Source organism: Mustela erminea, chromosome 7, assembly GCF_009829155.1.
Source record: "Mustela erminea isolate mMusErm1 chromosome 7, mMusErm1.Pri, whole genome shotgun sequence".
Lineage (NCBI taxonomy): Eukaryota > Metazoa > Chordata > Mammalia > Carnivora > Mustelidae > Mustela > Mustela erminea.
The window spans coordinates 128620648-128646648 of NC_045620.1; the positions used below are offsets into that span (position 1 = coordinate 128620648).

General features: G+C 34.6%; 1 protein-coding gene across 3 annotated transcripts in view; it reads right to left on the reverse strand.

Annotated features, from left to right (window-relative positions):
• Window positions 1-3986: 3986 nt before the first annotated feature.
• The window catches only part of GEN1 (GEN1 Holliday junction 5' flap endonuclease), a 30367-nt gene continuing 8352 nt past the window's right edge, over window positions 3987-26001 (reverse strand). For all 3 annotated transcript variants that reach the window (XM_032353253.1, XM_032353251.1, XM_032353252.1), the window contains 12 exons: window positions 25458-25644; window positions 21423-21599; window positions 19728-19838; window positions 17166-17239; window positions 13837-13925; window positions 11787-11937; window positions 11450-11486; window positions 11278-11358; window positions 10120-10250; window positions 8551-8612; window positions 6717-6857; window positions 3987-6196 (listed from right to left, as the gene is read on the reverse strand). In XM_032353253.1, coding sequence (XP_032209144.1) covers window positions 4875-6196; window positions 6717-6857; window positions 8551-8612; window positions 10120-10250; window positions 11278-11358; window positions 11450-11486; window positions 11787-11937; window positions 13837-13925; window positions 17166-17239; window positions 19728-19838; window positions 21423-21599; window positions 25458-25644 — 2563 coding nt within the window. In that variant the 3' untranslated portion in view covers window positions 3987-4874. The remainder of the gene's footprint in view (window positions 6197-6716; window positions 6858-8550; window positions 8613-10119; window positions 10251-11277; window positions 11359-11449; window positions 11487-11786; window positions 11938-13836; window positions 13926-17165; window positions 17240-19727; window positions 19839-21422; window positions 21600-25457; window positions 25645-26001) is intronic.

Here is a 26001-nt window from a genome sequence, read left to right on the forward strand (position 1 = left end):
GTCAGCTGTTGTCTGGGATCAAGGTCATCTGAGAGGGTTAATCACAAAGGAACATAAGGAAACTTGAGGGTGAAGGGACTTTTCTGTATCTTGATTATGGTAGAGTTTATACAGCTATACTGAAATTCACCTTTTACACTTACAGTGAGTAGATTTTATTGTATGTAAACCTTACTTCAATAAAGGAAAAAAAGTCAGTGAAGTTAAAAAGGAATTGAGTCCTTAGCTGTATTTCTGAGGACATAATCAAGATATTTAGCATGGAGTGTGGGATCAAGTGAGCAGTCCAGAATAAAACCGATTACCCCAGAGTAAAATTTTACCCTCATCTACAGTGTGTAGTACCAGGTTGTGCAACTGTTAACAGAACTTAGAGCTGTACACGCTTCTGTGCCGTAAGGTCAAAATGTAGTTCCTTGAAAAAAAATTTAAAAGTTCATTGTATGGGCATATGGGGCACCTGGCTGGTTCAGAGGAGCGTGTGACTCTTGATTTGGGGGTCGTGAGTTCAAGCTCCTGTGGTGCATTAAATAAATAAAACTTTAAAAAATGTACATTTTATGGGCACTTAAAAATTGAGATTACTGAACTATGTGAGTGCTAGCTTAAACTTGAAACTTTTTTTTCCCCCCAAAGAAATGCCATTCTTGGGGTGCCTAGGTGGCTCAGTGGGTTAAAGCTACTCAGTGGGTTAAAGCCTCTGCCCACATCGGGCTCTCTGCTCAGCCAGGAGCCTGCTTCCTCCTTTCTCTGCCTGCCTCTCTGCTTACTTGTGATCTCTCTCTGTCAAATAAATAAATAAAATCTTAAAAAAAGAAAAAAAAATGCCATTCTTGGTAGACATATTATCAAGTTTTTCTAATGTAAGATCTTCGAAGCAGATGTACTATTTTCATATATAAATTCGTGTCATATATAATCATTCTAAGCTATTTAAGGACATTTAGGGGATTCTTAAAAGGAAGGTTACACCAAAATCAAATGTGTTTAAGAGACACTCAAATGATTTAGCTCACATTCCATAGTTTAGGTGGCCTTAGGGAATCAAAAATGTCTCAACAGTCAAAATCTACCATGATCTTCATATCCATTACACACCACTAGGCGACTGTGCAAAGATATACATGAGGGGACACTGGAGTCATTAAAGACCGTATTTATTGATATGGAGTAATTTCTAAAATACATTAATATTTTGGTACAGAACACCTCTGGAAGGATCTACAGGAAATTAGACACTGTGCTTGCCTCTAGGTGCAATAATTGTGCTTGGTCATTAGAAATAGAAAGGACATTGACTTTTTCATTCTCTATGTTTTTTGTACTAGTTTACCTTTTTTATTAACTACACGAAAATCCTACCTTAAAAAATAACTTAAGAATAACCACTGATTTAAACATATCAAATATATGTGAGATAGATGTATCATTTAATTAGGGTAAGTGGGATCCTTGAGAGGACTGATTACATTTATTTAGGGTTCCCCTTGCCTAGAAATTTATATATAATAAGTGTTCCACAAACATGACACTTCTCTAAAAGTTCAACTTGATTCAAAGCGTTTTGTTTTTAGTGAAATGTTGAAAAACCAAAATTATAACTTCAGAAAAAGCAAAAAAATTCCCAAATATTTCAAATTTAAATCTAATTATAAAATATGGCATAACTTTGGGGGTGCCTGGGTGGCTCAGTGGGTTAAAGCCTCTGCCTTCAGCTCAGGTCATGATCCCAGGGTCCTGGGATCAAGCCCCACATCTCGCTCTCTGCTCCGTGGGGAGCTGCTCCCTCCTCCTCTCTCTCTGCCTGCTTGTGATCTCTGTCTGCCAAATAAATAAATAAAATCTTTAAAATATGGCATAATGTAATAAATGCTAGACTAATAAACCAAAGTTTCAGAGCCAGTCTTGGAAAAATCTCTTCACTCCTCTGGACTTGTTTTCTGTAAAACAATAAAATAATAATAGCACTGCATATGTGGGAGAAGAGGGAGTATAAACATTTTAGATACTAAGGGGTTTGGACAGATAAAATTCTCTGTAATTTTTTTTTTTTATTTTTAAAAAGTTTTATTGTGATATAATTCACATACCATAGAATTTATCTATTTAAATTGCACAATTCAACAGTTTTAGTCAATTGCAGTTTTGCAACCATCAACAAAATCAACTTGAAAACATTTTCCTCATCCACCCACTCCCCCCAAAAAACCATCCCATTAGCAGTCATTTTCCCTTCTCCCTCCTCAACCTCCCCTCCTCTACCCCAAGACCCATAGTCCTTGGCAACCCTGAGTCTACTTCCTGCTTCTATATAAATTTACTTATTTGGAACTTTTTACATAAATTGAATCATATATGTAATCTTTTCCAACTGGCCTCTCACTTAGCATGCTTTCAAGGTTCATAATATTGTAACAGGTTATCAGTACTTCTTTTTCTTTTTATTGCCAATATTCCATTGCATTGATACATCAATTTTGCTTATTCATTCACCAGTTGATGGACATTTGGATTGTTTCCACTTCGGGGTTATGGATATTTGTGTCAAGTTTTTGGATGGATATATGTCTTCATTTCTCTTGGGTATATTTTTGGGAGTGGATCTGCTGGATCATATGGTAACTATATTTAACTATTTGAGGAACCACCTATTTCCAAAATGGGTGCCCCATTTTACATTCCAATCAGTAGGTTATTTCTGGTAGGAATGCAAATTTCTCCAGACCCTCACCAACACTTGTCTTTATGACTCTGTCTGGCTGTCCTATTGGGTGTAAAGTAGTATCTCATTGTGATTTTGATTTGTATTTTTCTGATAAATAATGAATTTGAGTTTTTTTCATGTGTTTATTGGCCCTTTGTACATCTTCTCTGGAGAAATGTTTACTCAGATATTTTACTCACTTTTGTCTTTTATTGTGTTGTAAGAGCTTTTTAGACATGTGTCTCTATTCAAGAGTCCATTATCACATTCATCATTTAAAAATATTTTTTACTCTTTAATGGTTGTCTCTTCATTCTGACAGTATCCTCTGAAACACAAAAGTTGTTAGTTTTGATGAAGTACCATGTATTTACTTTTGTTGTCTAAGCTTTTGGTGTCTTACCTAAGAAATTTTGCTTAATCCAAAGTCGCAAAGATTTATGCCCATGTTTTCTTCTAAGAATTTATAGTTTGCAACCAGATCTTTGATCCATTTTGAGTTAATTCTGCATATTGTACAAGGTAGTGTTCAAAATTCATCCTTTTGCATATAGATATCCAGTAGTGCCAGTAGAATTTGATGGAAGAATACTGTTTCCCCATTGAGGGGAAAATGTATAATGTGTTGGTACTCCGGCTGAAAATCAATTGTACATAAATGTTAGAGGATATATCTTTTCCCTCAAGTCTATCCCATTGATCTATATGTGTACCTTGATGCCACTACAACATATTCTTCTTTACTGAAAACTTGTAGAAAGTTTTGAAATCAGAATCAGGAGAGGCAAGTCCTCCCATAATTTTTTAAAATTGTTTTGCCTATTTTCTGTCCCTTAAATTTCCATAATCATTTTAGAATCAGCTTGTCCATTTGTGCAAAGAAATCAGCTAAAATTGATGTAGACGGCCTTGACTCTATAAATTAGTTTGGGAAATATCTTAATATCAAGTTGTTTGATCCAGGAACATGGGATGTCTTTTCATTTATTTAGGTTTTCTTTCTTTCAACAATATTTTGTAGTTTTCAGAGTGTACATTTTGCACTTCTTTCGTTAAACTCGTTCCAAAGTATTTTATCCTTTTTGATGCTATTGTGAACAGAATTTTCTTAATTTCATTTAGTATTATTCATTGTAGATGTAAGAAATATAATTGATGTTTGTATATTGATCTCATAACCTGCAATCTTGCTGGATCATTTATTAGTTCTGTTTCTAGTGGGTTTGTTAGAATTTTGTATATAAATACTTTGTCATCTGCAAATAGCAAGTTTTACTTTTTACTTTCCAGTCCGGTTACCCTAGACTTTTTGAATGTCAAATAAACCATTGCACAATTTAATATTTAGAGTTATTGAAGTCCACATAGTACAAAAATCTTTTAAAAAGAAAAAAAGTGCTATGAAAAAAAGAAAACAGAAAAGCCAATAAATTAGGGGGCAAGAATTCTGGTTTCCACACCATTATTAGTTAGTTGTGTGATCCTGAGCAAATTTCTAAGTCTCTTATCATTCTATATTCTATATTGAAAATCTTCCATTTGGCATATCTGATTCTTGGGGTTATGTAAGAAATAGCTTTCCTCAAGTTTTTCAGCCATTACAACTATAATTTTTACTGATTATACTGAGAATCTTCCTCCTTTTCCATTTTTGCCCTTCACAAAGAGAATAAGGTTACCAACAATGGAAGAGCACACTAATTGTATCTTCATATTGAGAGAAAATAAAACTCTCAGGAAAGGCACAACAGAAGACACTGAGGGAGTGTAGGCAATTACGAAGAATTATCCTCATGGTAACAAGCTTAATTATAAATGAAAACTTTAGAGGTTTGTTGAAGAAATGAACAAAAGTGAGCAAATGGATGAAACATTTACTCTAGTACTGTACTAACATTTTAAAACTTTAAAGAAAAATTAATAAAGATATAAAAAATGGCAAAAGTATGTTTTACAAATATACATTATCCTAAGTTTTAAACACAAGGATCACCTTTTAAAACCAAAGTTTTAGACAACATTTTTAATTATAAATTTAATTAAAATGGAAAAGGTGTCTCATGATACACAGAACCACATTACATTTTTATGCCAAATGTAGAGATTCTGCCTCTGCTAGTGCTGATGATCCTAAAATACTAAGTTATACCTAAATATTTTTAATTCCATTTCAAGAATTTTGGAACCTTAGTTTTAATCTTTCCCTTAAAGGAAGAAGACTATCCAGAGAAGTTCCAGAGTCACCTCTGTCCTTATGACACTGTAGAAAATTCAGAGAACCTTTAGTGGCATCTGGGAAACAGTCCTCTTCATTTCCAGCTGTTTTATAAGCCTGGACACACTGTTCAGTTTCTTTAATATATATTTTAGAGTTATTCAACCTGTTGGCACCATCCTTCTTGAATGGGGCTGGGTTATGCTGTTGAGAACTGGGCTTCATTTTCTGAGTTGTGTTTTTAGCTTTCTCAAACACTGGGACACTCTCTTCATCAGAGGAATGTCTGTCGAGGCAAACGCTTTTCTTCATTACACTTTTCTGAGTGGTTTGCACATCACCTTTTCTACTATGATCTAAAGCAGTATTTGATGGTCCAACTCTAACACTGGAGGTCTTTACTACTGGGCTGTTGACAGAGTAAGATTTAGAAGTATTCACTTTATAGTTTTCTTGAAATAGCTGATCTCCTTTTATAACTTTAGATTGTCTAGATTCATTTTGCAAATGAATTCCTAGAAGATCCTTTGAAGGATGTGATGGACAATCAGAACCACTCTTAGCAATAGAAGATTCTTTTGTGGTACGTAGGGACGGAGTTTTCAGGTCAACATTTGGTTGTGCATTATCCTGAGGATAGGATGATTTTATACGTATTCGTTCCTTTAAAGGCAAATCCTGAAGATGTAAATGAGTAATGCCAGAAAGTAGATTCTCTTCAGGATTAGCCTTTTGAAGATCCTGATCCAACACTTTATTAATGTTTGTGGTACCCCATTCTGATTTACATGATAATTCTTCTGGGAAACTTTTAAAATTTTCAGGGATGGCTGTTTCAAGTTCTGATTTTAAACCACGAGGGGAAGTGTTCCTTGGAATAGCTGGTGAATTAGTAAAAGAAGTACCTTCCCAGTCAATGGTGCTTAATTGTAGATCAGCAATCGCTGATATGTTATGGGATGAAGTCCTAGGTTGACTAGCTTCTGGAAGTAGAGACTTACTGACAGCTGTAACTTGCTGCATAGCCAAAGGTCTTGGAGAAGACATTAAATGCTCTTGTGTATTCAAACAGGGAGTATCTTCAGGTAAAATCAAGCTATTCAATGATGCAGAAATAGATTTCTGGGGTAATGCACAATCAGGGGTAATTTCCAAATTTAAGTTGGAATTCGGCATAGAAAAGACTTCACATGTGGGGTTTAAAGTCATCTGTGACTGAAAACCCACCACATTATCTGATTCTGGCCAACTGTTTTCTTTAGACTTAATTTTCATGCCTGAAAAGAAAAAAAGACATTACTATTAAAATCTACTTTATTTTCCTTAACTTGTGTAAACAAATAAAAAAGAGTCCAGATCAGAAATCTTCTGTATGAGTAATTTTTTTTTTGTCTTTCTTGTCTCAGTGCATTCCTGGAAACTGTTATAATAACAACATGATTCTTAATAAAATATTATAAAATATTTTCTGTTGGAAACAATGTTATAATTGAATTTGTTTTCCTCATCAAGTTCTAGGAAATAAAGAAAATGTGTTTATAATTCAAAACATGTCATGCATACTAGTTGCTCAACAAGCAATAGTAAAGTTACTATTAACACTTGGTTAAGTGAGCAGACACAGAGCAGAACGGTTTTCTTGTGGCTTTAAAAAGACAAAGATGCAAGAGGAAATTCCTAACTCTTATTCTTACAGAACTTTCAGCAAAATTTGGGCAAGATAAGATTCCAATAGAATTGGTAACTCTTCTTTGACATTTGGGTGTAGTATAAATAGCTATCAAATGCGACACTTACTTTTTTGTTTCTTCCCTTTCAGTGCTAAGTTTTGTTTTTGATAAACAGCAACAATCTCAGGATAAGCTGCTTCAAACAATGATTCTTCTTCTATTGTTTGTAGAACCAATTCTCCATGTTTATCCTCCACAGCATAATGCTCTAAAAGATCAAAAATACAGCAAAAACAGCATTAATTGCAGATTTGTAAATTTCAATTTTTCTAGGTAAAATTAAGTTTACCAGGTAATCAAAGTCATGTGCAAATTGATAATTCATTACAGATCTTGCTTTACAACATCTGTTTTAATACTAGTAGATACTAGTTGCTAATGCTAGATAATACCAGTTGATACTAGTTCACTGTTTTAATACTAGTTGATACTAGTATAGAATTGATTTTCTTCTGCCTGGCAAGACCTGGAAAAAGATTCCTTTCAAAATGAGAACTTTAAATTCTCTTGATCTAAAGATGGTACTTACAGGATAGAACACTTTGCTTAGATAAGGTTGGTTGCTTTTAATTTAGTATAATGAGTGTTAAAATTCCAGATAAAGATTGGGAATAAACAGTTTCTTAGAGCTCCAACATTAACTTTCTTTATTGATGGTTCCTCAAAAGAACAGAATTGAGGATACATCCAGGCTCACTGGATTCAAAAGCAGCTACTAAATGAAAATGAGAATGCTTGCATGTAAATTTATAATGTGATATATAAATAGACTAGATCCTTACGTTTATCCTACACATGGGAAAAATCGCATGAGAAGCTACACTATAATGAAATATTAGTGAATGAGTTTAAAGTACAAAAAATGGAAACAGATTAACTTACAGTGTTTTGTAGTTAAACTGGCTAGGAGTACATTTTCTTCCTTAAGAAATAGCACCCACAAAGGACAATGCTCTCTTCTTTTCTTTTTCTAATAGATTGTATTTTTTAATTTGACACAGAGAGAGAAAGAAAGCCGAAGTAGGGGGAGTGGCAGAGGGAGAGGGGGAAGGAGGCTCCCCACTGAGGAGGGAGCCTGACACAGGGCTTGGTCCCTAGGACCCCAGGGAATCATGACCTGACCCAAAGGCAGATGCTTATCCGACTGAGCCACCCTGGCGCCCCTGACAATGCTCAGTTCTGAACAGAGATGCACTACCAAACTGGGTTAATGCGATTTTCTTTCCTGAAAATATACTACAGTTGGTGGAACTGTTGCTAAACATCCTCAAAATTCTTCAGCTTTCTGTTTTCTTAGTATTGCTTAGAATGGTTTATCTAATTCCATATAATTTCATTCTTCAAAATTACCTATAACTTAAACTTTGACAAATCTACAGCCTCACTCATTCATATATAATCACACAATCTAATTTCAAAGGCAAATAAAAATGAATTTGGAATTACTTTCCATTTTAAGTGATCTGTGCTTTCCTTGCCTTCAGTTTGGGAGCTAATTCAGAGTTCACTGCATTTTTGCCTGCAGCAAAATAAGAGTAATTTGACAACTATAAATTCTCGTGAAAATGAAACAAAGTAAAGAAAGGAGAACATTTGCAGCAGCATTTTCTTCAGAAATATGGACCAAAACTACTTCCATATTACATTCTTTAAACATTAATTACAATAGAAATGTCAATGTAAGATATTAAGATAAAATTAAAGTTTTTAATATTTACTATTAGTCAAACCTTATTTAAATATCACAGGTAAACTACAAAATCAATCCTCAGTGCATGTGATATGTCTCTTTCCCTCCCTCACGAAGAGAATAAGGTTACCAACATGTTTCACAATGTATATCATATTTGCTAAACATATATGGTTAAATGTTACAAACTTTGCTTAGAGTAAAAACATACCAGGCCTTTCCCATTCTATTTCAAAGCAATGAATTCCATTTCTTTTCCGCGTTTTAACGATTCTGAAAAACAAATTCTTCCAATGAGGTCTAACTGCAGGAGTTATTTTGAAATATTCAATTTGTAGACTGAATTATTAAATTTTCATTGACTTTTGTTCTATTTTCATAATATTCTAAAGATACTTAAAGAATTATGGTACAGTTATTCTTCTGAATAGTTTATTCAAAAGATAATTTTATTGTTAGGTGCACCGAGTTGATAATGGTAATATCCTATCAGTAGATTTCATTATTAATCAGCGTTCCTTTCCTCCATAATAATAATTTTTCTTCTAAAGTCTATTTTGTTTCTGTTAATTTTGCTATATCACTTTGGTAAATATTTACATGGTAATCTTTTAAATCTTTTTATTTTCAAATTTTGTGTAGTTTTATTCTGCACATGCCCTATAAATAGCAGAATATTGATATATTGTTTGTTTGTCCTATATAATGCCTTTTAATAGATGAGTTTAATCCACTTATATTTATTTTTGATCACTGATCTTGCTGGATGCTTTTATACAATTTATTTTGTGTTTTCTGTCACCCAATTTTTTCTTTGCTATGTCCCCCTTCCTCCTTCCTGTACTTTTTTAGTTTGACAGTCTTACTTTCTACTTTATGTATTGGTTTCAAAGATAGAAATTGTACTTCTGGTGTTTTAGTGGTTACCGTTCATTGTTTACATACATACTCTGGAAGTTTTAGTTTATTATCATCATTGTATATTAATCACCAAGCATTATGGAGCTATTTATGTATGTATTTTTCCAGTTAGTTTATTAAATGAGCTAAATACATTTATTCATTTCTCTTTATTGGTTGACTACTGTTTTTTGTTATCTACATCATCCCTCTGGGTTGATTTTTCTTCTGGCTTAGGTACCCCCTTTAAGAGTGCTTTTAATGAGGATCCATGATTTATTCACCAACCAGTAAATAAGGCTTAAATGATGTTTAGGCTGCCAATTATTTTTACTCAAAGCTTTGAAACGTGACTCTAGCATTCTGTCATGAAAAATGTAGGCTATCAGATTGTCATTCCTTTGTAGTTTATCATTTTTCTTTGATACTTCCTCCCCAACTTTTAGTTTGTAAGTTTTTAAGTCTTTAGAGAAGTTTCAAGAATGGCACAATGAATACTCATATACCTTTTGCTGAGTTTTACAAATTCCCAGTTCCTGTGCCTTTAGATTTTTGTTCCCTTTCTGATTCATTGAAATAGTTCTATGGTTAAGCTTAGCTATATCATTTTATAGTTATTTCTTTTAATAATCTGTTATTATTACTATTTGAAGCAGAAAAGTATGTGAAGACACGAACTTACTGTTATCTTGAATGTAAACCATGAATAAACTTTGAATATTTCATACTAGACCTTTACTCCATTTTTATATAACAAAGAGCTATATATCCCACTACTAAGAGTATTAAGATTATTAAAGGTATTAATTAGATTATTATATAGATCATAAGATACTCAAATGGAAACACAGAGACTTCTTTGTACAATTCTTCATATTACCGAATTGGCTGTAGTTGATTAGAATTCCTTCTACCAAGCTTTCTTTCTATCATGTCATAGTGGGTCAAAAGCACTAACAATTTCTCACATGCATAGTGATTGGGCCATTCCATTTTTTCAAGAGTAAATCTCTGTAAATATAAAACAAATAAAACAAGATTTTGTTATCTCTTAGAGACAAACAGCCCTTTCAGGTAATATCATTTTTTTTCTTACAGAATTAACATTAGTTAAAATAGTATCAATGAGCGTATTCCCAGAAAGAATAATAAGCCTCCTAAGGAGGCAACGTTGCATAAGGAGTAAGTGTGAGACTTGTCAGTTTGAACCCCAGTATGATTATTTCCAAGATGTTGGGTAAATTACTTAATTTCTTTTAGCCTCAGATTTCCATCATAACATATATCTCAACTCAGATTATAAAGATTAAGTGAGGTTACATTTAATGTGTTAAAATATGATAGCTAATTTTAATGTTCAATAAATGCTGGTTGCATTAGTATTACTGTTGTTGGTAAGGATAGGCAACAAGTACAATTTATTGAACTATTATTGGCTTCCCTAGCCACTATATTAGGGGTTAATATAAATAATCTCATTTAATCTTTATAGTGACTTCAGAAAGTAGTATTATTTCTCTTTTGAGGATAACACATATATAAGGTCACATAGTAAGTGATAGACGGTCCAAACTTAAAGTTAGTTCACTGATTAAAAATCCCAATGCCGACATAGCATAATGTATAAACTTATCAAATCACCAAGTTGTACACCTGAGACTAATGTAATCTTGTGTGTCAACTATACCAAAAAAAAAAAAAATTTTTTTTCCATTGTCCTTGTAAACTTTTATAACAACAAATTTATTTCTCACATTCTCTGGGTATTATGTCCTGCCCCCAATATGTTCCTAAATACAATGAATCTGTACATGGTACATAAGGTGTCTTCTAAAGGGCATAACTATGGTTTGTCTTGTGGTCTGCGAAGTATGGTTCTTATGTGGCAAAGGAATGAAGATTAGAAATAAATACTGAAAAAAATGCAGTCAAAGAGTCAAAGCTGTTTTAAATCTCCTCTCAGACCAAAGTGATTATCCCTTCTTATCTTCCTAGTACACAACTACATAGCATAAAGTAAGTATTTATTTTCCCATACCTGAAACAACAATAAATCAGGTCTTCGGTACCTGATTGCTTTCACCAATTTATCCTTGTTCAGAAGGAATTCTTGAATAACCTAGCAAGAGAAAATAAAATAGAAATTCAGACCTCAAATTTTTTAAAAGAACTTCTGAAATAAGACATACATTTGAATTATTAACTATTACCTCATGGAATGGGAATCCCTCACAACTGCAAGCTTTTCTGAAAATAAATTATATACATGTTGTTAATATCATCAGGCAATTTTAGATTATAAATTCATTTCATCCAATCTCTGCTGATTTAATGAAAAATACCCTTGGATAATATCCCAGTCATCAAACTTCTCTTTGAATAACTACTAAGTCAGTCTTCTGAGACTGCCTAAAGTCTGAACTGAATCAAAAAACAGATTTTGTGAAATGTTACTAATCTAGACATGGGGGAAGGGTATGTGGAAATAATTCAACTAGAGGTGTATAAATAGGTCAGGACAGAAAAAAAGGAGTCAGAAGAACTTACTTCTTAATGCTGTTCTCTATGGCGCTCAGTTGTCTGTCATGCCCTGTGCTGTGCCACTCACAAGGACAGCAGTATTCATGATCATGCGGCTTACAATACTGATTAGTTTTACAGAGTTTGCATCCATTACGTACATGATCCTTAGATGAACCTTTATGGAAACACAAAGAAGTATGATTTTCACTGCTTTTTGATTTACCTTCTATATCATTTTATTTTTTTGCCCTATCCAGATTTTTAAAAATGAACATGGTGTTGTGAAGTCCTTAGCCTATAGAAAGGTTCCAATACATTTAGGTTAAATAGAAGAATAATGCATACTGTAATAATTCTTAAGACAACGTAGATCCTGAGCTCTTACATGACACTTTTTTGTTGTTTCTATAGTATATTCTTCTATCTGAAACTCTTAATTTGTAACTAGAAATTATAATTTTACGATAATCAACAATGGAAAACTTTGTGGTATACTTGGTAACTACATGCAAGAAAAGTAGGATGTAATCACTAACATTAAAAAGGATTATTTATGGGATGCCTGGGTGGCTCAGTTGGTTGAGTATCTGCCTTCAGCTCAGGTCATAGCCCCAGGGTCCTGAGATCGAGCTCCACATTGGGTTTTCTGCTCAGCAGGGCGTCCGCTTGTCCCCCTAACTCCCTCTGTGCTTATCCTCACCTCTCTCAAATAAATAAATAAATACATACATACATACAATCATAAAAGAAAAAGATTCTTTACTTAACAGAATTCATGAAATGGTTTCTTTAATGGGAATATTAAAAGAATGTAACAGTTAATTACCTCTGCTAGTATCTACCCTCAGTAAACTTCACAGCTACTTTTAAACTGTGGTTGGAACATGAATGAATTATGACTATGGCACAGGTGTACGGCCCTAGTTCCCTTTTGAAGGAATGACCACCTTTAACACTGTTTTGAGAATACAAAAGAGCACACATAATTGATAGGAACTAAAACTCATTTATAAAGTGTCAAAAAACTACAGAATTGAATTCTATAAAGTATCCTATAAAAACATTTATATCGTCCATGATTTTACCTGTAATTTAATAATGCTTACGAACATATACTGAGACAAACAGACAAAGAATTTCTTCTATTTTTAATTTTTATTGTTATTTTTTAAAGGTCTTATATATTTGAGAGTTAGAGAGAAAGAGCATGAACTGAGGGAGAGGAGGTAGAGGAGAGAGAGAAGCGGACTCCCCGTGGGTGGGAAGCCTGACCCAGAGCTCAGTTCCAGGACCCTGAGATCATGACCTAAGCCAAAGGCAGATAGATGCTTAACCATCTGAGCCACCCAGAAACCCCAAGAATTTCTTTTAAAGGATGAGCTGACAACATCTCCTACTTTCTCCTGGGAGCGAAATGTGCTTCTGATCTAATACACGCTAATGACATTTTTTTTTTTTTTTTTTTACCAAGTGAAGAGGAACCAAGTTATTTTCAATAATAATAAACATATATTAGAAATTAGTAGTGTTATTTTTAAAGATTTCATTTATTCACGGAGGAGAGAGATCACGAGCAGTGGGGAGGGTAGAGGGAGAAGCAGACTCCCTGCTGAGTAGAATGCCTGACTTAAGACTCATTCTGGGACCCCAGGATCATGACCTGTGCTGAAGGCAAGGTGCTTAACCAACTGAGCCACCCAGACACCCTAGAAATTAGTTTTAAGTCACTTTTTTATGCAAATAAAAATAAATGATTTTAGTTTGATTTCCCCCTAAGATTTAGCATTATGACATTTCTTTTTTTGTTTAAATGGATTTCTATATTGAAAACATAATTTTAACATCTACATAATTTGGTAACATAGTTTGAAATTGCACTTGCCCTGTGCTTATTGTTTACATCATATTATTTCATTCAAATAACATCTATTGTGCATATGAGACACAACTCCTGATACTGAGGATTTTCAATCTACTGAGGAAGAGATTATGTAACCAGTATTATAAGAATAGGATGACAATGTGGGTATCACACAGTAATGTTCTAGAGATTTCATTCCCTATGTCTGCTTACCTGGATGGGAACACACAGAACAATGGGCCGGTGTTTTAATAGCTAGTGGTTGTGGATCAGAGGGTGATTCTTCATTCCACTGAGTAAACCTGCAAAAAAAAAAAAAAAAAAGTTAAAAGGAAAAATGACACAAAACAAAAACAAGGTCACCAAAATGCCATGCTCTCAAATGCCAGGCTATTCTCTTCCCTTCCTTACCTGCCCATTTGTTTTCTCTTTGATGATAAAGTCACTGGCCCAGCCTGGGAAAACCCTCAATCTATGTACCTCAATTTAAAAATGTGGCCCCAAGGATAATAGAGTTGCAACAGGGGGAAGAGAGAATCAGACGGTTACAGAGGAGAAAAGAAGGAAGACGGAGGAGCGGAAGGGAAGGGAGGAGGAAAGAGAAGGAGGGAAGGAGAGGGAGGGATAAGGAGAAGAAGAGAAAAAGAATATGTACTCGTATCTTCATGTACTCGTATGTATATACTCGTATCTTCACGTACTCGTATGTATGTGCTCGTATCTTCACGTACTCGTATGTATATACTCGTATGTATATACTCGTATCTTCACGTACTCGTATGTATGTGCTCGTATCTTCACGTACTCGTATGTATGTGCTCGTATCTTCACGTACTCGTATGTATGTACTCGTATCTTCACGTACTCGTATGTATGTGCTCGTATCTTCACGTACTCGTATGTATATACTCGTATCTTCACGTACTCGTATGTATTACTTGTATATTCACGTACTCGTATGTATGTGCTCGTATCTTCACGTACTCGTATGTATGTACTCGTATCTTCACGTACTCGTATGTATTACTTGTATCTTCACGTACTCGTATGTATATACTCATATCTTCATGTACCCATATGTTCATATATTCATTCAGTTTGGGGGTGTTTTCTTTTTAGAGAATCTTAAGTTAGGCAGCAAGATGTAAGGAGAATGACTTGTATTTATGTCTTTTTGATCTCTTTTCTGTGTGAGTACAAAACAAATAGAATGATGTACGTGAACATTTTCCCATATCAGGAATAGGGGTGAAGGGTAAACTATAAAACTAAATAGAACATTAAGTTTCTAAGTAAAAACTTAAAAAAATCTAGATCACCTGAAATGATCATTTCCTTAATCTCTTATGTAAACTGTAAAACAATGCCTGTTTAATGAATGATTTTAAGGAAAATGTGTATCTGTTAAGGTTTCTACTAAATAAAGGTTAATTTTATTTTTGGCTAAAGTTCAAGGCAACATAAAGCCACCAAGGGAATAATTAAGGGGATAATTAAGTATTCCCCATAAAAACAAATGCTCTGAATTATGTTTCTCCGCTTACAGAAGTTAAAGGTCTAACAAAAAAGTAAATTACCTCTTGAGTTCATTGTGCAGTGTCTGGTACTAGGAGTTATTATTTGGCTTTTGGAATTTCTGTCCCATTTACTATAAATATCAAGTATGAGCTTGCTAAAAATGAAGCATTAATAGATGCTGGATAAATAAATAGAACTTTAAATGTGGGAGAAAAAGGGGGAAAGTCAGTCTATATTAAAATTAGAATGATATATAATGATAATAAGAAAGGTAATTTTATTCTTTTCAAATGTTCAAACATTTCATAAAATGTTGCCAAAAGCACATATTTGCTGACACTACGTCGGTAAGGATGATTTGTAGTCAGCCAAGTCCCATATCTTCTTTTCATTCTTCACATTATTCTTCACAATTCCCAAATGATTCCATGACAAAGTATAGCTTTTTTTCCTGCTTTGGCACAGTACTCACTAATACCAGCAACATATTCATTAAAGTCTTAGATCTATCAGTAGCTTTATATCTGAAAGAGCTCCTTCTTATTCACTCCATACTTTATTATCATTAATATTAATTCATAATTAACATTAACATAAACCATTGCTTTATTCACATACTTTCAAAACTAAATAGCACAGTTGGTAAACTTCCATATATTCCATACCTTACCTTTTTTGAATCCTTAAATTGCACAGTCTAAATTAATTAGAATGTATTACTAAATACGTGGCTCCAGAACAAAGGGCATTCAAGTAAAAATTGTGATCAAGTGTTATATGTATTTAAATACTTACAATATGTCAGGCATTTCACTTACAGAGAATAAATATGATATCACAATATTTTATATCAAAAATAATTTTAAATATAAAGTTTTAAACATAAAATTATTTTATGGTTATATTTATCTTGGTGGTAAAACAGTCTAAAATAGCCTGTGGTAAAAGCACATGGTTATAAAAAACACATTTGGCGTCTTACTACTTCTGTATGTAGTGACCTAATAGTGAAAAAAAATATAGTATGGTTTAGGATGTATATTCTTATCTTTTCTTTGGAAATCTCATAATTAAAAAAAAAAGTTTTTATTTTATTGTTATTATTTTAAAGATTTCATTTGGGGGGGTGCCTGGGTAGCTTAGTTGGCTAAACCTCCGACTCTTGACTTCAGCTCAGGACATGATCTCAGGGTTGTGAGATTGAGCCCCACGTGGAACACCACGCTCAGTGGGGAGTCTGCTTGAGATTCTCTTCCTCTCTCCCTCTGACCCCTCCCCACTTCCACACACACTCTCTCTAAAATATATAAAAAATAAAAAATCTTTAAAAAAGCCATTTTATAAAGATTTTAAGTAATCTCTACACCCAACATGAGGCTTGAGCCTGCAACTCCAAAATCAAAGCATGCTCCACTGACTGAGCCAGTCAGCCATCCTCAAAATCAGTGATTTTAGGGGCGCCTGAATGGCTTAGTCAGTTGAGCAATAGCTTCCAGTTTTGGCTTAGGCCATGATCTCAGGGTAGTGAGATGAAGCCCCATGTCAGCCTCTGTGCTCAGAGTGGAGTCTGCTTGATACTCTGTTTCTCTCTCTCTTTCTGCCCCTCCCACCACTCATGCTGACACATGTGCTCTCTCTCAAATAAATAAATAAACAAATAAATAAATAACATCTTAAAAAAAAATCAGCGACTTTAAATGAAAATATAGAGAAGTTTAAAAATCTAAAACCTAGGATGTGCCTGGGGGCTCAACTGGTTAAGTGCCCAACTCTTGATGTGGGCTCAGGTCATGATCTTGGGGTTGTGAGATCAAGTCCCACGTGGGGCTCTGCGCTGGGCATGGAGCCTGCTGAGGATTGTCTCTCCCTCTTCCCCCCACAAAAAATATAAATAAAAATAAAAAATTATATAATACAACTGAGTTGAATATATATGCTTTTTGTAATATAATACTTTTTGTAATAGTCACTATTCAGTTCAACAAAAATAAATGTCTAATGTCACGAGAGTCATTTTTAGTTACCTTTGAAGTAGACTTTCCCCTTTCAAAGTCTGTATAAGTTTTAATGCTCGCTCTTTGCCAACTCCAGGGACTCCCTTTCAGAAAGCGGAAAAGAAATGCAAATTTTAGTCACTGGGGAACGGAGAAATAGAGCATGACATGTCCATTCAATGGGAGGTTGTGCAGCTGACAGAATAAGGCAACTATGTAGTCACAGAAAAAAGATCGTGTAAGATACCTTGCCACACGTAAAATAATAATTGCAGAATAGCCCACCAAATAGATTTGTAAGTAAAATGACTATGATATTGTTAATCTGTGCAAATCCAAAAGTCACAGGATTATATACTAAATCACTGACAGTGTTTATTTTAAGGGAGGGAGGAACAGAACTTTAAAGGGCTTTCACTTTTTACATTAATTATTTTGATAGTCTTTTAATTTGACCTAACTTCAGGTTATATTTATGATCAGAAAAAGCATGTCCACTCACTTAGATGAACGCTTAATATACAGCCAGACATCAAAAGAGAACAAAGAAGAGTTCCAAGTTAACTCTTGAAATTAATAATTTAAGAAAAATGAAAACAAGTGTTAAGTTGCCAACACACACACACAAATGTTAATGTGTATTTGCATGACAATTTCTGGTTTGAGTGTTCTGGTTTATGAATATATCCGTAGAAGCAGGGCTGTTACTTAGCCAATATGTACAGGGACAGACATACCAGTGCTGAAGTATTTCCAAATTGGTTAGGAAAGTCACTGCACAAGCATCCTAAGGGCTTGCTGGCAAAGGGATCTCCCTCCAGCCTGAATCCCCTTCCCAATCCCCAAACACTCAGGATCAGCTACCAACAGGGTAGCACCTGGTATGACAGCGGACCCGGAAGTCTTGTTTCATGGCTACAGCCTACATTTTAGGCATACACATTGCTAGACATTTTGTATATCACCCTTCTTATATTAGCATTTAGCTACATGTTAAGTTTTTAAAGGTAAATCATGTTAGTCCATAAGTGGTAAAAATCTTTAAGTAGAACAAAATAAACAGATGCCAGTTTCGTTACAAAGGATAGAAAATGTCAAAACAGCTAAGGTTAATACATAATGGAACATCCCTGTAGCTAAAATTGGTTTCTGTGAGTTTAATTTTGCAAGTTTTTTCTTACATTTAACATTTGGCTGTTTCTAAACTTTAATTATGATATAATTACATGTGGGAAATAAGAATCTTCTATTTCAGAATAAGCATTATAATAAAATAATTACTTTTGCTTTATTTAAAGGTTTCCCTCCTCCTGTGCTTCCTTTTCTTATTAGCTAAAAAAAGTCATTTTCTCTCTCTGGTCACTGATGACATAAGTTAGAAATGATGGCTAATAATTTTACTATCCTGCTATTTTTTCCTCTCTCCTAAACTCTGATGAAAAAACACAGAGATGTCATCCTTGTTAGACTTCTCCTGGGGATAGAATAATAGTATAATGAAGGATTTAATAAGAACATAGAGATGATCAGTAGGGACCTAATGAAGGGACGACATAATAAGAACTACAATTCAAGGCATTCCATACTTTTAAATATATTTAAGAATGGGGTTTGCCTTGTAATTTTTTTTTTAACATACAATGTACTATTTGCTTCAGGGGTACAGGTCTGTGATTCATCAGTCTTACACATTTCATAGCACTCACTATAGCACATACCCTTCCCAATGTCCATCACCCAGTCACCCCATCCCTCCCGCCCCCTCTCCTTGTAATTCTTAATTTATCACTCACCTATTAGCAGACCTATTTGTTACAGGGTACTTTACTTTGCATCTTAAATAAAATGTTTTCATGAACAAAACTCAATTCAATGCTAAGAGGCAAGGAAGGATGAATGGCTTACCCCAATAATCATGTTGCCTAGCAACAGTAATAATACTGAGCATGTGCACAGCTGGAAAGCTGCAAGGAAGATTGAAAACCAAAAAACAGACAAAACAGTGATAGAAATTAATACTGGCATGACACAAGAAAAGAATAATCCCTGTATTTTTTTAAAATGGTAGTAAAACTTGAATGTCATTCTCTTAGTTTAGAGTAATGGTTTACTGACATGTAAGTTGTGGGCCTAGTTATTATTCCATTTTATTTTTTTTAATTTTATTTATTTATTTTTTTTTAAAGATTTTTTTTTTAATTTATTTGAGAGAGAGTGAGAGAGAGCATGAGCAAGGAGAAGGTCAGAGAGTGAAGCAGACTCTCCATGGAGCTGGGAGCCTGATGTGGGACTCGATCCCAGGACTCCGGGATCATGAACTGAGCCAAAGGCAGTCGTCCAACCAACTGAGCCACCCAGGCGTCCCTATTATTCCATTTTAATTTATACATTCAGTGTCACAATGAGCCAGTTTTTTAAATGTCACTTGAAATGCTGATTATTTTCTTTAGCAAATTGTTTATTATGCCTAAAATTATACTCTAAATTAGGTTCTTAATCAGATAGCTATATTATTTTTATATTTATACAGCATGTAAGGTATCAAAAAAGACACATTATGACTAGTAAGTAAATACAACAATCTAAGCATACCTTCGGAAGATAATCACAGCCCAGTAGTATGGCTAGTCCAACCAGAGCATCTCTATCTAAACCTAGTTTACTCTCAATAGACGACATTGTATAACAATCAACATGTGGATCCTAGAAAAAAGTAAACATTTGTAGATTAAACATTATAAAAAAGAATTTCTCTCTAAATGCTTAATTATTCCTAAAAGCTAAAATAGGGGGGAAAAAATTATCCTGATCACCAGAATCTTCACAGAATATAACACTTCAATATCTGGAAATAAAGTCATAGTTTCAAAAACTGGCTTGAAAAACAATTTATAATAGTCAAAATTTTCCTCTTCATTATTTTTTGATGTCTACAAAAGATTTTCATCTTACAGAATTAGACCCTGTAAAGTGAATATTGTAAAAAGTAAACATTCTCTGTAATTGCAACATCTAAAGTTAACCATTATACTCTTATTAACACTATAGTGCATATTTTTTTTTATTAGTTCAGAGATAGAATTTAGTGATCCATCAGTCACATATAACACCCAGTGCTCATTCCATCAAGTGCCCACCGTAATGCCCATCACCCAACTAACCCTTCCCCCCGACCCACCTCCCCTCCAGCAAATCTCAGTTTGTTTCCTAGAGTTCAGTATCTCTTATGGTTTGCCTCCCTCTCATGCATATTCTTCCAAAAAACACTTTGACATATATATGCAAACATTTATTATTATTGGCTGTATTTAGAATTATATAAAAGTACTATTTTGTAACATTTTTTGGTCACTAATATATCTTTAATATCAATAATACATATCTGTTTATTTTTTTTAATGATCAAGACCTGAGCTGGGATCAAGAGTCAGCTGCTTAACCAACTCAGTCACCCAGGTGCTCCAATATTATCTTTTTAATGACTGCTTGCTACTAATAAAATGGACTCTGAGGCAATGTGTCTCAGTGGGAACACTATTAGCATTTTCAGAGAGATAAGAGAATCACCTGGCAAGAGGTTTAGCTTTCCTGGCTCCAGTCTACCAAATGTCAATATAATCTTCCTTGCCCAGCTTTGAATAGTTACAACCAAAATTTCCCCTGGCAATACCTCTCTAACTGAGAACTATGCTGTGTTTAATCATTCCCTAGAAATAGGCATTTGAGGAGTGCCTGAGTGGCTCAGTCAGGTAAGCAACTGACCTCAGCTTGGGCCATGATCTCAGGGTCCTAGGATCAAGCCCAGTGTCAGGTTCTGGGCTCAGCTCTTCCCCCTGCTCATGCACGTGCTCTATCTCTCAAATAAATAAATAAAATCTTAAAAAAAACAAAAAATGGGCACTCAGGCTGTTTGCCTCATTTTCTGTACTTACTAACAATGCTGCAATTAACATCCTTGTACATCTCTTCTTGCATATTTACAGGTGTTTTTGAGGATAAATTACTAAAAATGGAAATTCTGGGTCAAAGCAAGACATTTCATATGCATTATTATAATACATTATCAAAACTGACTTAGAATTAAATCATGTGAAACAAATCAAGCTCTTAAAAGAGAAATCCACTTTTCAGAGAAAATGGACTATGTGTCAATATTTGTAACCACATTTCATTTCATTTTGCAATTGTTATGTGCCAGGCATTATGGTAAGTATTTTACACCATTTAATAATCGCTTTTCAAAAGGTACTCTGTGGAACAAATGCTGAAAATGAGAAAGAAAAGTACCTTGGTATTCATAGTGAAATTCCTATAAACAGTCTGGGCGCCATAGAGGAAAGCATCCCCATCATCAGTGAGGCAGCCGTCTACGTAACCATTGGCATTAAGATAAGCACACATGGCTTCCGCTTCTCCAGCAGCTTGGACCCAGGGAATTCCTAAGCAATCCAGCATATCGAGGCACTGAAAAGAAAACACAGATGCAAGAAATCTAAGAACACCATTTTACTGCTATTTTTTCTAGTGTTAGTAAATGACTTCTGTGTTATAAATATTAATTGTTAACTATTTAGGTGTTTTACAAATTGTGATATTTAAGAAATGATTGGAAATCTGAATACTGAATACTTTATGGCATTAAAGAGTGCTAAACTTTAGGTGTGATAATAAGAAATGTAGTTTGGTTATGTTTATATTTATTTTTAAAGAGTCCTTATTTTTTGACATAGATATTGAAATACTGAAACTGAGGCAATATTATGTGTGGGATTTGCTTCAGAATGACATGGGAGTAGGGAGTGAGTGGGGACACAGATAAAACAAGATTGGCTGCTAATTGGTCAAGATTGATAATGGGTTACTTTTATATTGATTTAAAAATTTCCATAACGAAAGCTTTAAAAATGGCAATTGAAAAGCAATCCACATTCAATTAAAAATTAATTTAAAAATTACATTTTGGGGACGCCTGGGAGATTCAGTTGGTTAACTATTTGCCTTCAGCTCAGGTCAGGATCTCAGGGCCCTGGAATTGAGCCCCAAGTTGGGTTTCCTGCTTAGCAGAGAATCTGCTTCTCCCTCTCCCTTTGCTCCCCGCACCCACCCCCACTCATTCTCTCTAAGAAATAAAATCTTTTTAAAAAGCTGCATTTTATAAAAAAAACATTAAATATTCAATTTTCACTGTTTTGTTCAATGTTATCTCAAGATTTAAAAGAAATCTTTAAATGGTTATTAATTACATTAAGGTTTACATCTGCAAAACTACAAAAATTCCTCTCACATGATGGTCAACTTAATATGAGCTCTTCCAAAGATGCTGTTATCAAATTTTATTTGAGACCTTACAGTTTTCTTCTTTTCCTCTATCATGTCCATATAATGAAACTCTCATGTTGTGGGAAAGCACATAGGGACCAGTTGTTGATTTGTTCCCTGAGGTCAAATGGCTATGCAAGGTGGTTCTAGCCATGTGCTGATTAATAAATAATCCTCAGTGAGTTTCCTTTGTGTTACGAGTTGAACCCAGATGAACAGTTTGTAGTCTAGCCTTACAGCCTAAGGCACTCTTTCTTGTCACTCACGCACTTTACAATGAGAAATACTGGGAATGGCGAGGAAAAGAGGCTTTTAACCTGTAGTTTCTAGAGACTGATGCTGTAAATATCATGTTTTGCTTTAACTGACTGCTTGCATGATTATTACATAAGAAAAACCTCTGCCAGATGTTGCCCAAGGCAGACAGGATTAAAAAAGACAAAGTACTATGGTGGGGGAAAAAAAGAAGGTACTTTCCAGATCTCTGGCTGGGTGACTTTAGGGAGATAGTTTTGATACTTCTGCCTTCCTCTAGGTAAGAAATATCCTTCCAGGGGCACCTGGGCGGCTCAGCTGGTTAAGCATCTGCCTTCAACTCAGGATCAAGCCTCACATCCAGCTCCCTGCTCAGCGAGGAGTCTACTTCTCTCTCCCCATTGCCTCTCCCCCGTTTGAGATCCTTCTCTCTCTCATCCTTAAATAAATAAATAAAATCTTAAAAAAGAAAGAAAGAAAGGAAGGAAGGAAGCAAGAAAGATAATAAACAAGAGAGTTTGGAACTTATTTCAGATTCCTGCATTATTTGTCATTCCAACTCTTCAAAAACCAGCACAGAATTGGAGATGAGGCTGATTATAAATTTGCCTACCCTAAGTCTATCATGTGGGGTGGTATTAGAGGAAAACCAATTTGTGTTTCATCCTTATACCTAAAAGATGGCAGTGGGTTAGCAAGAAGTACGGCGTAGTAACTAAAAGTACAGATAAATGAAAATGAATTTTTTATTCATTCAGGCAACACTGAACAGTGACACAAAATGCTTAGGAACACCACAATTACTACAACTACTACAATAAAGAAATAGAAACGGAGCAATTTTCTCAAGAAGACATGAACATCTTGTTACTTTATACTGGCTGTTTCATGCCCTCAGTATGTGGACCATAGATATTTCCAGGAACAGACAATGTAAGAAATAATTAGAATCTAGTACAGATACTTTCTTCAACTACTGATAGTCATTATGGTGGAAAGATCACTAATTGGAAACTATTTTTTAAGATCACATTACAAATAGAAAATAAAATTTCAAGAGAAAAATGATTATTATTTTATGTAATATCTTTTAAAAGAAATGAAAATTTTAACCACAATTAAAAAGAAAAATGGGACACCTGGGTGGTTCAGTTGGTTAAGCATCTGCCTTTGGCTCAGGTCATGATCCCAGGGTCCTGGGTTCAAGCCTTACATCAGGCTCCCTGCTCGGCTGGGAGCTTGCTTCTCTCTCTTCCTTTGCCTGCTACTCCCCCTGTTTGTGCTCTCCCCCCTCTCTCCCTGTCAAATAAATAAAATCTTTTAAAAAAAGAAAGAAAGAAAAGAAAAATGGAGATATGAGTTAAAAGCAAATATAATAGAAGTATATATCTTTAACATGAAGAACTTGAATAACAACAACAAATTAAAACCTCAAAAGATTCGTCAGGCAAGGACAATGGCCCTTTATCAACTGAGACACTAAAACCTAAAATGTTTAACCTTACCATTAAAAGACCAATACACATTAAGTATGTATTATATCTATTTATATGTATTACATAAACAAATACCTTTGTTTTTGTATACGAAATAATACAAAGATAAGCATCCTAGCACCCAATGTTTTTCAGGCATACTGAAATTGCACATGTCAGATCTGTGCTGGTGAAAGTGATTGGCAAAAACTACAAAATCATTCCCAAACTTTGGTCTATCCATCCCACTTTGGGCAATTTATCTTAACAACCCAAGTCACAAGAAAAAACTATGTACACAAAAAAATCTTCATCATAATTTCACAAATAATAGAGAATGAAAAGCAAACATATATGCAATCATGGGGGGAGGATTTTATAGTTTTCTGTAGTATTTCATACGTGTTACACCACGATTACAAGTTATAGATTTGGATAGAATGTGGCAAAAGGGAAACATGGGTACTATATGCTAAGTTAAAAGTCCAAGATAAAAATCATGTGTGAGGACACCTTGGGTGGCTCAGTCAATTAAACAGACTTTTGCTTTCAGCCCAGGTCAGGGTTGTGGGCTTTGTGCTGGACAGGAAGCCACCTTATGATTCTCTCTCTCGAGGCACCTGGGTGGCTCAGTGGGTTAAAGCCTCTGCCTTCGGCTCAGGTCATGATCCCAGGATCCTGGGATTGAGCCCTGCATCGGGCTCTCTGCTCAGTGGGGAGCCTACTTCCCTTCCTCTCTCTCTGCCTGCCTCTCTACCTACTTGTGATCTCTGTCAAATAGATAAATAAAATCTTTAAAAAAAAAAAATTCTCACTCCCAATGAATGAGTGAAGTATGAACTCATTAGATCTCTACTCTAGGAAATTCTTTAAGTGCTGAAGATGTCATAACGGGTAACATATATCAACTCCCTACTATGTAGTAGTTGAGTTAGATATTGGAGATTATATATATATATTTTTTTTTAATTTTTTTTTTTAAATTTTCACCACATTCCTGCAAAGTGTTACTATCCTCATTGCACAGGTTAGGAAGTAAAGCAGATATAATTTAAAAACCTTGCTCAACATCTCAGAATTTCCATATGCCAAAGCCAGGCTTGAACTTGGGTGAGTTTCACTACAGAATATAAACTCTCTTCTATATCCGCACTGGCCTTCTAGTTACAGTGAGTTTAGTGAGTATTAAAGATTATGATATAACAGCCTTTATCAGAATAAAATGCATTCTCTAACTCAAATCAGAATTATTAAATCGTATCTAAACACTCACCTCTTTTAAAACTGATTTAAAATGTGATCTCCCTGTTCTCTGAGACCATGTTTTTCCTGAAGGCCCATATCGAATCTGATTCCTCCTGCTTATGACATCAGCTTTCAGCTTTGGGGGCTCCCCTTCCATAACGAACACCAGTTTTACATCCATCAGTGTTAAACAGGAGATACGAAAAAATAAGTTCCTTAAATATAAAAATCAGTAAACCATTAATAATCAGATGCTGATGGCAAAAGTCAACATAGCAATATGACATAATGGCAAGAACATCGGACGAGCACCAAAAAGGTTACACGCAATCACATTTTATGTATTCATATTCTGTTTTCAGTGAACTGAGAAACCATGGAATGTTTTTAAGCAGGAGAGATTTATGATGGTTCTAAGTGCTACATGGAAAACAGTTTAGAGGAGGAGGAGGCCAGGAGCTGAGGAAGGAAAACTCATGCAAGACATTTCAGTACAGATGAGAGATGATGGTGCCACACACTGAGGTCCTGCCTCTGGGCGCTGACAGAAGTTTCTTAACACAAGGAATATT